Raw genomic sequence first — 18,416 nt, 5'->3', positions numbered from 1 at the left:
GTGCACCAGAACTGCCTGGTGTGATCGCACTTGTTGCTCCTGCCTACAGCCAGCTATGGACTTAGATGCTGCAAATGGAGGAGGAGGGAAATAGCCCCTGCAGTGCATCCCATCACATGCACGCCTCTAGTTGATTTAGCTCTGTAAGAGTTGTAGTCGACTGGTTTCCTCTTTCCTACCCTGCCCACCTTTAGCACTGTTTTGTTTGTAGCTGGGTTTCTTCCTGCAGCAGGTCCTGGTCTAATCGAGGCTGCTTATGCTGAGCTAAGTTGTCCAGCAAAGTCCTGGCAGTTGTGGCATACACCCAATCTGCTGCCAAAGGGGACTGCAGAGGCACTTAATGTTGTAAACCCATGCCAGAGCAAGGATATCTGGAGTCTACATTTTTTGCAGCATTTATTTTCTAAAAGAAATCTCTCTATCTGTCCAAGCTAATATGGTGTATTTATTTTCCTTTGTTTTCAGTCTGATGGCGAGGTGAAGGTCTGAGCATATTTCATCTACTTCTTGGGAATCAACTTCTTAGGAAAAAGATAAAATCTTTTACAGTAACGGCTGTTAGATGGCCAGAGGCTGGGTTAGGCTGCCAGGGTTAACTTGCACAATTGCATGTGACAGAAGCAAAGCGAATCCCTTCCCACTTCCCAGTTTGTTTCAAATCAGCAATATTTGTGTCCTGTATGCCATGAACCGATCATGCCATCTTGTGGTCTTAATCATACTTGCAGGCAAACTCCAATTGAGTCTTGACAGCTCAGAGCATAACGCAGTATGCCTATTCATCTAACTTTTTTTTTTTAACTTTTCAAAGCAGTTTTAAAATCTAAAATAGGTCTAGAAATAAGAGTAGGAGAAAGCCTTATGCACTCTCCTGGTGTGCCCAATCCCCTTTATCACCAGGGATAAATAACTAACTAAACAGGAAGTGGACATATTATCAGAGCCCCAGTACCTCCCTCCGACACTGGAAAGGATATGCTGAATTGTCTAAAATGTACCAGGTGTCATTCAGTAAGGCTTAAAAATCCACCACAGGGAGTGTCAGAAATTAACAGCCACATTCTCCTGAATGAAAGCTTATCAAACCAATTTTTTGTTAGAGGTGATGAATGACTGAAATGGTGAAGTGAGAGCCTTGGCTGTCTTGTATGGACAGAAATCCAGATAGACATTTCTGAGCTCTGCTACGTATCGCCTGGAAGCAGTTTGGATGTCCCAACTTCTGAATCTTTGTCTGAAGTTTGGAACTGAGGCTTGCCTCTTGCTGCTCCAAATGCCAGCTGTGCTTTTGCTATCATAAACACAGAGCAGACTTCAAGAAGAGAGTACTCATTGCACTGGGATCCACCTCTCAGATGGAAGTTAATCACTTGTCAAAGACATCAGTCATGTCCTTTGCTGTGTTATCAGAAACCCTCCAGTAATTCAGGAAAAGGAGAGTGGAAGAACCTCTCTAAAAGAAAAATCTCATTTTTAGTCCTTTCAAAAATGACTATAAATAACAAAGATTTCCTCTTTTTCTGTTATTTTAAGATTTTTGAATTCTATTCTGACTTGAACATAATCATACAACATATTCAGTAAAACTCCTTTTCTGTAATTTGTTTATCGTTGTTCTAGTCAAGAACATGCTAGTCAAATCCTTTCTTTTTTTAAAGACACCAAACTTTGAATAAGAAATAGTTCTGTGAAATCAGAAATAACTTCAAAATAAGTTTTGCACCAAAAAGGGGGAGAACAAGGGCAAGTACCTTGGCTTACATTTTCTGAATTATCTGCTTGGATGTCAGGTTTAAGTCAGTGGGGGCCACTGCTTCATGCTCCAGCACCCTTCAGCTATCATTTGTCCTGCTAGTTTAACTTTACCAATGCTATCTAGAGCTTTGTAATTCTACATAGGGCCAAAACGAAACCCCAGCTCCATTGCCCATACTTTGGAAAGTTTGCTGAGAAACCTTTAACTTTGTAAGTGGCCATACACTAAGCTTACTGACAGTGGTCTGATTCTTTTGCAGACGTGAACTTAGCATTAGAAGCTGGAAGAGTTCTCAGACAGTAACACAACCGGTAAGTTGACATATTCCTTGAGGTTTTAACTCTTTTCTCTTCAAAATGTGACAGCTACTGAGTTGGTGGATGTGGTGCAATGACTGCAGTGAAAAGGCAGAAGGGCAGATTGGTCAGTCTCTCCTAGGCACCTGGACTTATGTTGAAGTCTTTGGAGGCAACAAAGGATATCCTGATAGGTGCAACTATGAGTGAGCTGGGCTCCAAAATTTGGTGGAGTGAAAGCAACAGAATTTTCTGTTGCAAGATTTGTAGGGGTCATGAATTGTCCAGATGTCTCCTTCCTTTATTCTAAGGACAAGTATCCCAAGAAATTTGTGCAAAACTGGAATTTCATAGCCCCAGCTTGCTAATTTCTTACCACAAGAGACACCAGAATATGCATGCTCTAGAGAAGATGAGAGGAAAACAGGGAATGCATTTTGATTGGAAGTGCTAAGGAGCCACACAAATAACAAGTGTGATTTATGTGAAATTGCCTGTGTGGTGTTATCAAAACATGTAACACTTAAAAGAGAGCATTGCTATTGTTTGCAAGTTGGCACAGGAAGGGATGAGAAAAAAAATTCTCTCCCCTATGGCAAGAGGAGAGATCCCAACGCATGGTGGAGCTAGATGATGGCATTTGATGAGTTTGGCCTCCGTAGCCCTCGTACACAGCCCAAGTATTCCTGCAAAACATGATTAGGGACTAGCTTTCTATTTGCAGATTTCAGACTTACGTGTTAGTTTACTACTTATCCAGTTTTAGCCTGAGTTCCGCATTTGTCTAGATTATGGACAGTATTACCTAAACTCATTTAAAATACAGCACTGAACTTGTGATTCCTTATCTGTTGTCAGTGATGGTAATGTACCAAAGTTAGAGGAGAGGTAGCCAGAAATCCTGACTCTTTCTCTATGCTTTCCCTTCAGTGAATTATGTGCATCTCAGCCCTAGAGAAACAGAAAAATCTTCCCACAAGCAATAGCACATATAGGTGTTTGCATATACCCTTTGCATGAACATGGACAGGGAAGTGCTGTGAAGCAAAGGCAATGAGAAGAGATGATCTTTCTTCTGGTTTTAAGCCAAGAAAGGGGAAGCTCCACTGAAGCCCACTTCCTCCTGCTTTTAGGCTCTGCTTACACTATTTTACACAAGATGCATGAACTCAATCATCTTCCTGTTTAAAAGACAGTAGGTGCTAAAGCCCAGCGCCTCCTGTGTAGGGACCTACCTTTCACTGAAACCAAGTGTCCAGGTACACTGGAGGATTTAAATCCAAGGGATGAGGCACCTGCAGGTCATTTCTCGCTAGGGACATAGGCATGAGCATGTCATTAATAGCTACAGTGGCTTCAGCTCCAAATGACCTGGCAAAGGTGTTCTCAGACCAGAAAACTCTTCTGTTCTTTTCCAGCTTTAGCGGTTGGTTTATTAGTTGGTCATTCTCCCCTTGCAAACCTTGTTGCTTTTGCATTCCAACTCACCTATGATGCCTAGCCTTTGATTCATCATCACTTTGTCATTTTGGAAAACTTTTAAGTTAAATAAACTCTGGAACCTAATGGATGGGCACCGTCAGGCTGCCTAGATACTAAAGTGCAATGGCTTGTGGTTAAACAGGAGGCAGCTGGTTACCAAGTGTTTGATTTTCACAGAAGAAAGAGCTGAGGTGGAGGTGGAGGGGATGGAAAAAGAGGAACAGAAGCTGCCAGAGCAGTGCTGTACAGCTGACTGAGGACAAGCAGAAGGACGGCTGCGTGCAGGCAGGTCTCCCCCTTCAGTCTGGAGAGGACTGTGACCTGTCTGGCACACTAGGTCTCAGACTGAATGGGAAAAGGCAATCTGGCAAGAACAAGGGCAAAGCTTTGTAATGGTGTGGGGGATCCCTGGAAAGACTGTAAAATGAGAGCAATCAATTAACAAGCCACTATGGCTTCAGGAAAACGATGACAACCATACTAATGTAATGAGCACGTATGAGGCATAGAAGCTGTTTAACCTTCAGCCTTGTGCCTTGTAAAGCACCTCYGGTGCACTGGGTAAGGCTGTTAATTATTAGGGTCAACCTTAGCAGACAGAGGTGTCCTCAAGTATGGGTTGCTGTGATGCACTCAGATAATTTCTTCATTATGTCAATAACAAATTTCCTAAATTGTTCAAGTTTTGGCAGATTGGAGTCCATTAACCAAGCCTTAACTTATGACTATGGGAGCATTTATAGTCCACAAGGACAGCAAAATCCATTAATAGGTCCTAGAGTATGTGTGTATACATAAATATACACACACACACACACACACACATATATAAATATATATACAACTGAAACAGGTTGGCTAGGCATTAGCCGTTGGTAAATTAAATAATCAATGCATACAAAAGAGCCTAAGTAGACAATGACAGAGATTATCTTCAGCGAAGAGAGATCAATCTTGAGATGCTTTGATGGCAGAGGAGAAAGTCAGTATGATTTTTAAAGAATAACTATGTATTTAGAAATTGCAAATGAATAGAATCACAATCAGACCAAAATGTCAATAACTTTTATTACAAAAGTGCATCATTTTTTCTGCAGAAAAAAATGCCATGAAATAAATATTTTATGGATTTAATAAGCTACGATCTGTTACATTGTCCATCCTTATGCTGCAAGACAAATCTGATTGATTGATTGCTTCTATTAACACATGCCATATATTTTTTTGTACTTAGAGGCAAACATTTTTCCAAGGGTAGTCTATGAAGGACCAGTACCTTTGGAAATTGCAATATAGGTAGATAGTAGATTCTATTGATTTGCAAACTTTTTTTTTTTTTTTTTTTTTTTTTTTTTTTTTGTCTTAAGCATGACTGAAAAAGCAACTGTCTTAAGCTGAGTTGTTGTAAAGGGTGCAAGTTGAATGCTTTGTTGCCTGAGCTGGCACACTGGCTGTACGCAACTTGTAGCATACAAGGGAGATGGCTGTGTTACTGTGTCAGAGTACTGTATGTGTCTAAGTTTACTTGCTTGATACTATTCTGGCTGACTGCCGGCAGTTAAATCAAAGGAGGCTGAAGAGAGACGGGAGAAAGGAGGAAATGAAGCAATGACAGCAATAAGGCATAGTAATACCATAGGTCCTTCAGGGGATCAGTGTGGAGTGAATTATTGGAATAATCTCTACCAGCTTGGTGCCAGAAGGGTGACAATTTATTTTTCCAAGGCCAATGCAGAGCCTGAAAAGATGTTAAACCCTCCCTCAGCACAGATGAAAAGAACAGGGGAATGGAGATAAGTAAGACCAGCCTCTGAAGGAAAGACATCAACAGAGTTGCAAATGCAGGCAGCTATGCATCAAAGCCATGGCCTGATGGGCTGCAATGGAGATTTCAGAGACTTGTCTAAGCTTCTGGAGAGGTGGTGAAGCGGAAGCCCCATGCATGGAGACCTCCAGTGGGTTTAGCCCTCTCTGCCAGTTGCCTGTATAGCCAGTCATTCTGCTCCAAAGGGATAGTTTCAGCTGTCCATCACAGGTTTCTCAGGGGAAGGGACTGGCAAGCAATGGGTTCGAAGAGAGAAAGCACGTGGAGGTGGGGAGTGATGGGAAAGAMAAAATGTGTCTGCCAGTCCCAGCAGTGCAGGAGCTGCAGTTACTACTAGTCAGAGAGGGGTGAACATGGCAGCCCTTATGTGCTGAGCTCGTGCCCTGGGCAGGGATGGTGAAACCAGCATTGGAAGGTACACTGCTCCCCCAACAACCTTAGGCACCTGGAAATATGTCTGTTTTTTTTTTTCCCCCAGACATCCATTATTAGGCCAGCTGATACAACCTTTCTCTACAAACTTCATTTCACCTATATTCTTAGACTCCCGCAGCTGCAGCAACATTGCAGTACCTGTAACCACAGGACAAGTGCCCACAGGAGAGGCCACGGGGGGAGAGTGAGCACAGGTGCACCACACACTGGAGCCATCTTCCACCAAAACTGCCCAGGCGGCTGTGACTGAAATTTAATTTGCCTGGTGCGTTCAGTGGACATTTTAATCAGCATTTCCTACAATTTACTTGGCAAACAGGCTCAACTGGCAGCTGCCTCACTGAATGGGCTTTGCACCCAGTCTAACCTTTTCAATTCACAATTTCCAATGCTGGAAAACCTCTCTGTCTCACTCTCAGGAGTTTCTATAGCAATCACTGCCATCCTATCTAAGCACTGAAAATGGTAACCCATTCAGATTGTAATTTTGCTGGACAGTCATTGTTCCTCTCTCCATTGCCCTCCRAAATTTTACTTTTTATGAGATCACCACAACTGGAGGAGACTGGTCTTCTGCCTGTGTTTTCAACAAACCTGATTTTCTTTCCCCCCAGCTAACTTTGTTAGTTGTTTGCAGAGTGTTTGAATCTTGACTCTACTGGGGAAATATTGTTGAGTACTTTATACATCAGCTATAAGGAAGACCTGATGTGAACAATGTTCTTAACAAGTCTGCAAGAAAAAAACTCAACCAACCAGCATTTCATTTTATGACCTGAAAATTATCTATTGCTGTAAGTAGAATAAACCAGTTATGCAAGTACTTTTGGCTCAACCAATTGTAAAAGAACAGAAGATACAAAGAAAGCTTTTACTTCATGGCAGCTTACTTTTCCTGGTTCAGTTAACTTTAGCTTAAACAATCACTTGATCTTTTGTTATGTGCTTCATCTTTCAGTGGCTTTGATCTCTATTAATCTAAAATTATATTAAGTCATGGAATTGAAGTTTTTGCTTTTTGCAATAGGAGGATGTGGTAGAATTATATTACAGCTTTTGAAGGAATTGATCAACCATTTCTTAAGCTCTTCTAATAATCTTTTCATATACTTTTATGGCTGTTGTTGCCTGCTGGAAAAATTAGCTTAAAGCTGAGTAAGGGGAATTGTGGACAAGTGTTTGTAATTTGGCTTTGGACTGACAGTGTTTGATTGCACTCAAAGAATTTGAAATCTTTGCACTGGCAGCAGTACTTGAATCTGGGAATATAGGTTTCTCATTGGAAAAGAGTGGATTTTTATAACGATTTAAATGAACAATTTCAGCTAGAGAGTGGATTAACAGAGCCAACTAAACCCTTCACCCTGACAAAGAACTGGCGGGAGGACTATAGAAACTCATCCAAAATTTTACCAACATGAATGCAGAGTAATAGGTCAGTGAGAAGCATTTCTGTATTTTAATGGCACTCTTAGAATTCAATTCAATTTAAAACAAAAGTTGTTTTACAAATATGCGGAGAATGCAGAAGGCTGGAGAGGGAGCAAGTGGCCTGCATCCTCCATCTGCTCTATCCTCCCTCCACTCTCGCACTAGAAACTGCAAGTCCTTCTCAGCAGACGGAAAGGAAAATGCAAGTACTGCCCTAACCCAAAGGTTGGAAATTTCTTCCATTTTGCAGGGGCATGGAGGCCCCCACCTTATCTGTCACTTCATGCCCTTTGTTAAGAGGCGCTGTGCTGTGTTTCGGCAGAACCTTCAGAAAAATGATGTATTCAACCCTAGGGAAATCCACAGAGAGGCTGTGATGCCACTGAATTTGTATCCGAATACAGGGAATGGTATTTAATATGTCAACACCATTAAGCTCAATCTACCTTCTGTTATGAAAATAAAAGCCATATAGATTCTTGACTAGTGTGAAAGACACAGAAGCGAAGGAAAGCAGAGTTTGATGAGGAGCTGTGACCTTGATGGGGTTGTTTCCAGTCACATTGCCACCCAAGGAGCAGCAAAAGTACTGTGCTCAGAGCAATGCTCATCCTAGGGATTTGAGTTAGTTGGCTTGTTTCTGTCACCAGCTGTTCACCTACGACATTAAGATGAACAGAATGAAAGTAGGCAAATGGACTATTTCCACAACGACCAGGAAATGCTGGGTGAGGGGAGCCCAGGTTCTGTTCCTACAAAACATTTAGCACAAGTAGCCTTCCTGGCCATAGGCACCAAACAGTAGCAAGGCATTCCGTTTCCTGAATACAAGGCAACAAAAAAACCTTTAGTGCTGACATATACAAAATAATGCACATGGGGTGGAAAAGTTTCAATGACTTTGACATCTCACAGGATGCTGCCCAGCTCAAATAGGGGTGTGGGTGTTACTGGGGCAGCTGACGCTGGAATGTAGCTGAAGCAGGAACAGAAATGGGTATAATGGAAAATATATGACCTGTTATTTGGCACTATGGCAACCTCACTGAGATTCTCACTATGGTCTCTGACCCAGAACAGATACAGCCTTACTTCCTCCTAGATCCATGTACCCATAGTGTCTATATGCTAGAGTCTTCAAGGTCCAAAACCAACCAACAGGAAATGTGAAACTCAGGGCTTCAGGGAAGCTGAGCCTCTGCAAACCTGTGCTCCTACTTCAAAAATGAGGTTGCAGAACAACGAAAGAAAGATTAAGTATCACAAGACCAGCAGCACTCTTACATGACGAGATGGACATTTGGTATTGTTTGTCTCTGAGAGGAAACAAATCAGAGGGAAGTGAGAGAAATGTATATTAGATAAAATTGCAAAGGCAGATTTGGCTGCATCTATTTTTGAAGTATCTCAGAGAAGGAAAAAAGGCAACAAAGCATGCAAAGGAACATTTTTTTTCAGCAAAAAGTCCAATCAGACCCTAGAGGCAATCTCACTGCTTCAGGATGCTAGGGGGGGGAAAAAAAAAAAAAAAAAAATCTTACAGCAGTTTAGAGAAGGATCCAAAGCTTACATGAGTAACAGGAATGTAGCTTTTAGAGAGAGTGCAGCCTTATGCTTCATAAACTTGTGTGAATCCTGAACATGACATAAAGAAGTTTTCTGGTTGCTCTTCTCAAACACAGGATATTGCTACTGCTGCAAACAAGATATTGGAGCGGAGTGGTCACAGCTTGACATTCCACACAGCAATCCCTCTCTTTGGCACAAATGGGGAGATTTCCAGTAAAGATATAGAGGGTRGAAAAACACTTGGAGAAGAAAGGAGAAATAGCTCCAAAATTAAACCTCTCCTTAACCAACATTTTAAAAAATTTTCTTAAGCCCAAACTGTAAAATACTTTTGCTTGTCTGTCAGAAAGAACTGCTTGACCATCTGCCACTAGTGACTGCAGAGAAGTGTCATGTTGCAGCCATGCTCTCCCCTTCGCAGCACCACTACGGGCAGCACATGGGCACCAGCATCAGGGGTGCTGCAGTGCCCCTCAGACCCTCCTGACCCATCAGCGCAGGGACTTTGGTGCCTGCCTAAAGGGAATTTTAACCAGCCTCTTCCCATGTGCCAGGGCAGGTTCCATTGCCCTTTCTGTACCAAGCAGCAGGCCCATGCTGCCAGCAGAGTCCTATCGGTACCCATCAACAGAAGCATCCCCTCAGCCATGCATCTGCACATTTTCAGTAGTTACATGTGTGCACATGCTTCAGCATGTGTGCAGACAGGAATGCACCAGGAGAAGGCAGCAACTATTTCCAGGTTTATTCAGGGTCGCCCAGGCAGTTAAAATGTTATCATTGGCTTGAACCAGAACCATGGCCCAGCTGAACCCAAAGCAGATCTGAACAGAAGCATTTACAAGTCCATTTCTCTGATTTAAAGTGCAAAGAGAACAAACATTTTGCACAGATCACAATTTTAAATATTAAGAATGTTTCCAAAACCTTATTTTAGTAGGCACATGAGACCGGCTTTTTTTCATTCTTACATCAGATTTTCTAAGATGTTCAAAACCTGTAACAACTAACCACAGAGCTAACTGGCTGATAGTGAAGGCAGATTTTTAACAATAAAAATCCCAAATTAACAGAAAAAGAGCATTTGAATGTAGTTTACACTAAGATAGAGCATCTCACTCTCAATCCAGCCTCAAGTTGCTCAGAAAAAGGCTCAAAGCAGTAGAGAAAAGGTTCCAAAACCCCAAACTGGATCTACCAGGGTAGGATTGCCTGCAGCAGTAACTGAGGAAGACAAGCCTAAACTATCTCCAGAGGAGCTTTCACATGAGTCCTGGAGACACCTACAAGAATTGAGCCACGTGTAGGGCAACAGCCTGAGGTGCTACAGCTTATCTAGGCAAACGAGTGCCAGAGTTGGCCCCTTGGAGACAGAGACAAAAATCTCACTTCAAGTACTTAACGTAAGTCTTATTTATTCAGAACATATATATAAAAATACTGTGAATAACAAGTAAAATGTTTATAAAATCTGGATTTATTAGTTTTTCCTTATTACAGCATAAATACTTTTCAAATAGCAGGATTTAACAATGTTCACTTTGTTATATGTTAGACTCCAAATGATGTATTTTAAAAAAATTCTCAATATACAATAAAATGAAAATCCCAACAAAATTTATGAAGCTACTGTAGCTCACAAGTACAACAACTAAGTGGTAATGAATCATAAAGGAAATTTGACATTATAGGTAGAAGAAAAACTACCTTTTTTTTTTAATCACAAACCTCTTTTTTTTTTCCTTTAAAATAGATGCATTATGCAAAGAAAAACAGCATTACAAAGAGGCAAGTGGTGTTTTGTTGATGGCATTTATTCTGTAACCCAAACAAGAAAACTAATCCACTTTGAGTAGCTGAATTATTTTTCCGCTATTTACATACTTTACTGAAGTATTTTCATCCCAGAGCCTCAGAGAGCATCTTAGAATATTAATGAACTAAGCCTGGCAGCACTCCAGTGTTAGTAAATAAGAAGTTAACATCATTCCCATTTTATCAACAGGGAAACTGAGGCACAGGGCTAATTCAGATCCAGGTAATTCCAAAAAGAGAATTCCTGGATGTTGATCCTCTCACACACATCTCGATGGAGAGACCATTCTTCCTCCTTGTTAGATGTCTGGTGACATCTGTTTGAAACCTGGCCATTTTTTCATGTTTAAATTGAAACAAAACAGGTGACACATACCTATCCAGTTTCATTATGATCATGTTTACTCAAAAAAGGCATTAACGGTTTTCCTTTTTAGATTAAAAATGACAACAGCAAGAAGTGCCTCTTCAGTCCCTCCGAAGACCTTTGAAAGGCCGCCGCATTATACCCCAAATACTGTGATTGTTCCCTCTATTTCTGTGAAGGTAAATGCTGAAAACCACTAGTTTAGAAAGACAGAACTGTGCTATTTATAAAAAAGATAAGATCTACTGCACAAAATCTGAAATGAAAATGCAGCTTTAAAGTGTCTATATGGATAGAGCAGCTACACACCCAAAAGCTGTAATTTAAACTTTGGGGCATCAGGAACATTCCTTGATCAATCAAGTATTTGAAACAAGTTAGCTGAGAGATTCTCAGCCAGGATGTGGCCTTTAGGAACCCACATTAAACGTTTCACATGGTGAGTATCATCAAGGGTTTTACTTACTGTGACAGCAAAATATCATCCCACATCAACAAGATTATTTCTAAAAGATGTTTAAAAATAACTCAGCAATAATGCTTGCTGAAAACTAAAAGCTAAATAAAAATATGTTGCAGATCTGAGATGACAGGAATTTGCAAGTTAAAAAAAAACCCTAAAAAGTGCTTTAACATGGTATAGAAGTGTACAGCATAAATCCAACAATTTTAAGGCCATTAAGGAGTGTGCATAATTTATTTGTAGGCATTTCACTGTTTAAATTTTGGCAACTAAAACACCTTAATGTAGGAAGAAGCAGCCTTCAAGGACAGCTGGCTTTGCTGTCTAACAGTAGCGGGAGGGCAGCTTGCCCAGCCCCTGGGGGCAGGATGCAGCAGCTTTGGGCTTCAGCAGCTGCTTCTGGCTAGCACCCGATTGCCTGAGAGTTGTTTGGCTTCAGAAGAAGCCCCCTCAAATTCCCTTTTGGAAAGAGGGTTTGTGCATGTTACAGCATTACAAGCAGCACTGTGAAATAGGGCCTGACTTGAAGTGGGTGCACATAAATGTGCCTCTGGGTACTGTAGTGATCTCCATCCCAGCATCTGGCCTGACTGACAATTTGGTCCCACCAATCTCTGCTTGTGGTCCTGACTTGGAGGTGGCAATCCACACTGTGCAGTGCAACCACAAATACTGCAGTGATTTAAGCAGCTTCTCTTGTTTTCAGTCTCTCCCTTGTCTCCAGTCTCTCACTTCTGCAGTATCCCTCATTTCCTCTCCTTGATTACTTCAGGTGTCTACCAAAGACTCCCACCAGAAGGTTTCCTTGCTGGGCAAGGAACAAACTGCACTAAGATTTTATTTAGGAATGTGCCCTGGAAGCAGCAGTGGCTCTGGAAGCTTCTGGGAACCTGACGTCCCTCCCATAACTGGATGGAGCTCACCTACATCCCAGGTGGCTTTCAATGACTCCCAGGGCCCGCCGCTCCCAGAAACCCTGCACACCCCAGTTCGGGATGAGTGCCCAGAAGGCAAAAAAGCCCTGAATGCCATCAGGCAAAGCTGCGCCAGTTTGGGCACAAGGACCTTTGTCCAGGGGCCACAGGGAGCCCCCGGCCAGGAGGGCCCCAGTGAGGCCAGTCTTTGCCCACAGACTGAGGAGGAGCACTTCACTTGGCCACCRTGGCAGCCTCTGCGGGAGCAGACAACCTGCAGAACACCCCCCTCTCGCACGTCCCAGACTTCTCGCCTGTTTCTGCAAGGCTCGTTTCCCCTGTACCACGGGATGGAAGAAGGCATGCAGGCCAAACCTACAGACAGTTTTTAAAACAATGCAAATAAATATCTAGATGCAAATGCTTTAGGCTATCTACCACCACCTCCCATTTTCACTCATGGGCTTCTGACTCAGACAGGGCCAGTGGCATTTGAACGCTATTAGAAAAAAAAGTCAAGCCTAGGCTGAAACTTCAGGAAACTCATCGGCTTAGGCTCAGGCTAATGAGTAGAGGCTACCATGTATAAATACATATGCATACAAAATTAAATTACATATATTAGTATTTTTTTTTAATATACATACACACACTTGCATGCATGAAAATCATTTCTCAATAGTCCCTCTGTTGAGAAACCTAATCTAAATTAACCTAATTAATAAATTAAATTTCTGAAAGTATACATCAGTTCTTCTGAAATTCCTATGTAAATGCAATCTACTGTGATTGGATTTTTCATAAATATATATTAAAAATTCTTTGTTGTAGTCACTCTTGTGGGAATAACATAGTTTGCAATTTACACAACTAAGTATAGGCTTTGAAAATTATCTGAAGAACTGGTATAGCCAGTATAAGTAACTTCCAGGGTAACAGAAATGATCAGAACAGAAAACCAGGACTAGAGCACATGGCTCCAAAACATCTATATTGCCATAACACATGTAAATGCAGAGGACAACTCCCTGCTTCCTACCCCCTCCACCCTCCAAAAATCCCATTTAAAAGCTTTTTGTGATTGTAACTGGGAGTTATGATTCAAAAATTTAACGAGGCTTAACAAACGCAGAGAAAAAAATTTTGATGACACATATGATACAAAAGAAGTCACATTGTAAAATCTAAAGAAAACCCTCAGATTTGGGGATGGTATGTAACACATCTCCTTGCCAAGAAATCAGGGAAGTCTTCTCAGCCTATCTGCACAATATTTTTTCCTACAAACTATTTTTAAATGTGCTCTTAAAATGACATCTTATAAAAATAGTGTACAAGCTAATATGAGCAATACCATATTTTGTTTCAGTTGGATTAAAACACAGTTAAAGACACTTCTAACTAAAAGGAAGTTTTCAACTACAAACACCAGAATGGAGGACGTGATTTTGAAAATCAGTGAAGGTCCCATCTTTTTCATAAAACACACTCATACTGTAATATGATGAACTGCCTCCGTAGTACTGTGTACTAGTGTCCCCCGATCAGGGCAGGCGTGCTACTAGCAATGGAAGGTGGTGTACAGATGAAGCCTTAGAAACTTCATGGTAGAAAGAAATCAGTGTATAGACAGCACATCCAGCTTGCATGAACTTCATTTTTGGTAGAAAATACAAGAAAAGTGTTGGCTTGCACTTGTGTTACATTATACCCTGTCTTATCACAGTCTTCTTTTGTCACCCATGCTTACTTGGATCATCTGAGGTTTCAAGTACCTTCAAACTCTTCCTTGGGTTTCTCTCTTGGATCAAATTCTTAGTTTTCAATCAACCAGAGCGAGCAACAGTCTGATTACAAGAAACTGCGATTCTAGCAGGGATTTCTGCTACATCAGGATGAGTTTCACATACAAAACATTTGATCCTTCTTTTGTGCAAATTGTCTTATACATGACAGGAATAGTGCATGAACCACAAAGTACCCTATTCATGCAAGAATGGTATAAATCTACCATCAACCCAGCATAACCCACTGACTGTGTCTCCAGTCAAGAAAAATTCTGATCCAGTTAAATTTCCTGTACATCAAATTTACAGAAAAGGAAATAAAGGCAAAATTTCATATGGCCACAAACTAGTGGTACAAAAAAAATAACCGAGTCCTTATGTCTGAAGCATAAAAACCACTCGATGAAAAAAAAAAAAAAGTGGTCCAGAAGATAAAGTGCAATAAATTATTTAATTTGTGCTAAAAAGCATTCCAATTCTGTAGTTTTACTTCTTTACACACTTTTTTAGTGTTCTTTTATTCATCTTTTAATTATTCTATTTTTTGCTTCTGTCCCCATCTTTCCAATACTGTTCAGTCTGCATTTCTGTAAGCCGTGAGATAGTACGCTGAAATGCAAAAATTTCCTCTTCTCCTGTAAACATGGAGAGTCCTTTGGCAGAATCCTACATAAATACACAAAAATGGTACCACAAAACTGAGAAACATAGCAGTACTGAAGTCCATCCTGTCTAAACTGTAACACTGAATACTTTACAGGCATGAACAACACCAGACAGCAGTATGACACCAATGGAAAATAAAGTTAACCTCCTAAAATTAACTCTAAAGAGAAACACCTATTTCAGCTAGTTAATCCTCTGAAGAAACATAGCAAAGCAAACAATTTGGTTTAAAAATAACATGATGACATTGTAACCATCTATTTCCACTTTTCTTTTGACTCTAATTGTATAGGGCTTTTGTCAAGACCATTTAAAAATTCATTAAGAATAACTACATTACAAAGGAAAGAAAAAACAGAATAAGGGGCATGCAAAATAGTATTCACTGTGAGGAACTGAGAGATAGCCCTGTATATTCTACAAAGAGCTAGAATAGACCATTTTTATTTCTGTATTTTAAATATAAGAGCTAAACTTAAATCACTATTTTCATAAATGGTTGAATAGATATAACCATTAACAATCAAAATGCCCCTAAAACTTATGCAAAATGATTCTATATATTGTGATATTTTCTTTGACCATGAATGAATAACATAACATACAATTACGAGAGTGACAAATACACTGCAGAAAAAGCAGCAAATCACTAGTTAAATGTTGACTCGATTTCTTTTCCTAAATTGCTGCTGTAATTATGAGACCAAAACCAATTTTGCTACAAAAGGGAGATGTTAATATCATGTACCTGGCTCAAGTCCAGATCATCCATCAACACTCTGTTGTCCTCTAGCTCACCATTGTCATGTTCTACCAGGAACAAGCTTTGGAGAGGAGTCACTGCCGAACAAATAATACGCACCTGAGAGAGGAAAAACAGGCAACGATATGATCACTTGGGTTTTATACATAAGGGATAAAATGCATCTTTTATGAAAAGCAAACTTCAATTTATGACCTTGGTTTTTCCCAGGTATTTTTCCTTTCTCTTGTTAACAGTACTGTTACAGATTTACCTGACTTAGTCATTCGGAATATTAACCTTACAGAATCTTTTTCTTAATAATAACAACTCATAACTTTTACTCAGAGAACAGTGTAACTATGCTCCTAAATGCTCAGAATATCTGCTGTATCAGAATATTTGCAAAGAGTTCACAATCAAATTTACTTTCTAAAATAACAGCTATAAAATATTATTCAACAATGGTTTTTTCCCCATAGTTAGGATTCCTCTGGGTAGGTAAGTGAACTGCACAGGTACTTCCACATACAGAACGCTGAAATACAAGATTTCCCCAAATGCTGAGTTTTGCCAGTCCGCTTTCACCTAGGATACTCAAGTGAACGTTTTTGGCTAATAACAACAACAATGCTGTTTTCATGTCTGGTGGGAGGAGATACTATGTGCAGTAAGATGTGCTGTCTGTGGGGGATTACAGTGTATTACAGAAGCAGTCACTTGTTGAAAACATCCAGGCAAAATGTTTCCACTGTAGACAGGTCTCTACAAATAAGCTCTCTCAGATAGCTTTTCCACACAATTACTGGTAATGCGAGTTTAATAGTTGTGTGGTTTTTCTGTGGAAGAATGCAACTGCTTGCTGACAATTCTTAATGATAACATGCAGATCACAAAAATAAGTATTTCTCACACACTGTCACTAGTTTATAAATATTAGTATATCCTCTAAGAAACTATCCATTTCTAATTCAGAAAGCACAAAGAATCTGGCTGACCTGAGACTACTCACACGACTAGTTAGAGCACATACTTCAACACTGTGTTGAATCGGGGCCTTTCTGACCATCTTGCCAGAACATTCTTGAAAAATCTCTATTGATATCTCCTGATTGCATGAATATTTAAGTGTGTGCCTATATAATTGCACATAGAATGGAGTTTAATATCTTTCATTACTTTTTAAAAAAAATCTGAAACATGAATTTGCCTTTTTTTGTTTTAATAGTGCTGATTTTGCTTCTGTGATTGAAACCTCTGTAAATTCATGTGAAGTGCTGCATTTATCATTAATATTCCATTAGCAGTTCTGCAATGTAATGCAAAGCCTACAGTAACTGTTCCTTCTGAAATTAGTAATATGTGTAAGTATGCTATTAACTCTTCAATACCCTGTTCAGGAGGGCACTGATCCCTGACCAACTGTCCATACAAACTAAAATAATTTACTCTCAGTTGCTAACTCCACTGGAGCTGAACACAGTCTTTCATTATTAAAATAATGACACAGCTTCTGTGGTTTTCTTGAGTTGGAAAAAAATATAACATTCCAAACCAAGAAAGGCAAATAATCTCAGGCCTATGCTTATGGTCATGCTTAATATTTACAGAAATCAAAAGTATTTAAAACTACCTGCTTATTTGGCTCTCCTGCAATGAGGCCTTTTGCGTGAAACTGAAATGATGTTTCTTTATAGTGCTAGTCCATTCTGCTTATGTCTTCCAAATTATTAATAAATAATTAATTTGAAGTAAGACTTTCTAACAGACAGGTTTTAGCGCTCCCAATATTACTGCAATACATCTATGAAATGCTTAGTTCTCACCTTATGCTCATAAAAGGTATCAATAAGAGTAATGAAGCGGCGAGCTTGTGTCCTTTTTGCCATTGTAAGAAGTGGTATGTTGCGAACAAAGACTGTGTCAAAGCGCTTGGATATTTCCAAATAGTCACTGGCCCCAAGAGGCTGAAACAATAACAAAAAGATGTTACAAATGGAAACCCATAACAGAACGATACATAAACTCTGCATCTTGAAATACTACAATTACAGAAGAGAGGGTGAAAAGTCCTCATCCTATTCTTATTTTTGTTCCATCATATCTTGTGTTTCTGGAATACTTCACTTTGTCCTTGCTGATAAAGGTAAAATATGGTGCTCGTTTGTATTTTTTGGCTTTACCTGAACAGTGCTCGATTGTTAAAAATTTGGCTCTTCTGCATCCTGACATCATATTATGATCTCTCTGAGGAGCTTAAACAGAATAATCACTATGAACCATATCTATGAACAGACTAGAGATGGTTAAGCCACAAAACCACCCAAAACATAAATAACTTGAACAGCTATTAGGAGTATTTATTACTGATGCTTTCCAGTAGCAAGATCTTCAAACAAAAACAAATGCATAGGCTCGCTACTAAAATCATATGCAGAACTGTATTTGGTTCAACTAAGAGTAATTCTGATTTAATAAAACCTTATATTCCAAGTACTGAAAGTAATAGGAAGCAGACAAAAAGACAAATTGTACATGGTTTCACCTATAACGGCAAAATAAAAAGCTTAAAAGTACATTTAGTTTCTATTTATATGTCTAAACCATCAACAGAAGATATGCACAGACAGTGGTAGCTCATGCAAGTACACATTCAAATACATTTGTTTAAAATGACTTTTTCATTACATGGAAGGTCATTTTTCCTGCAAGATCTACCCTATTAGTACCACAGGCAATATTTTATCTTGAGCTATTAAGTCATTGTACTTAGGAGAAAAAAGCTTCATACTCCTCTTTGCAAGCCCTGAAATCAGTCCCATTAGTTTTACCTGTGCGAGCATTTCAGTACCTTGGATGCAAATACTT

The 18,416-nt window shown here is 39.9% G+C and overlaps 2 protein-coding genes across 15 annotated transcripts in view; one reads left to right on the top strand and one right to left on the bottom strand.

Moving 5' to 3' along the window:
- Window positions 1-18,416, top strand: part of LOC112969108 — a 32,447-nt gene that overhangs the window by 12,889 nt on the left and 1,142 nt on the right. For 2 of the 8 annotated variants that reach the window (XR_003254573.1, XR_003254571.1), the window contains exons 4-5: window positions 2,016-2,067; window positions 3,712-4,871. Coding sequence is in view for 1 of the 8 variants with exons in the window: in XM_026072027.1 (XP_025927812.1) it covers window positions 11,054-11,155; window positions 12,212-12,745 (636 nt within the window). In the remaining 7 variants the exon portion in view is untranslated. The other 6 variants (XR_003254574.1, XR_003254569.1, XR_003254568.1 and 3 more) reach the window with 5 other exon arrangements.
- AFG1L (AFG1 like ATPase) overlaps window positions 10,254-18,416 on the bottom strand; it is a 66,924-nt gene continuing 58,761 nt past the window's right edge. For all 7 annotated transcript variants that reach the window (XM_026072026.1, XM_026072020.1, XM_026072021.1 and 4 more), the window contains 3 exons: window positions 17,375-17,515; window positions 15,555-15,668; window positions 10,254-14,806 (listed from right to left, as the gene is read on the bottom strand). In XM_026072026.1, coding sequence (XP_025927811.1) covers window positions 14,678-14,806; window positions 15,555-15,668; window positions 17,375-17,515 — 384 coding nt within the window. In that variant the 3' untranslated portion in view covers window positions 10,254-14,677. The remainder of the gene's footprint in view (window positions 14,807-15,554; window positions 15,669-17,374; window positions 17,516-18,416) is intronic.

This window comes from Apteryx rowi, unplaced genomic scaffold (assembly GCF_003343035.1).
Source record: "Apteryx rowi isolate R43461 unplaced genomic scaffold, aptRow1 scaffold_334, whole genome shotgun sequence".
In the NCBI taxonomy this organism is placed as follows: Eukaryota; Metazoa; Chordata; class Aves; order Apterygiformes; family Apterygidae; genus Apteryx; species Apteryx rowi.
Note: the sequence above shows the minus strand (reverse complement) of the source record. Positions and strands in the feature narration are given on the sequence as shown.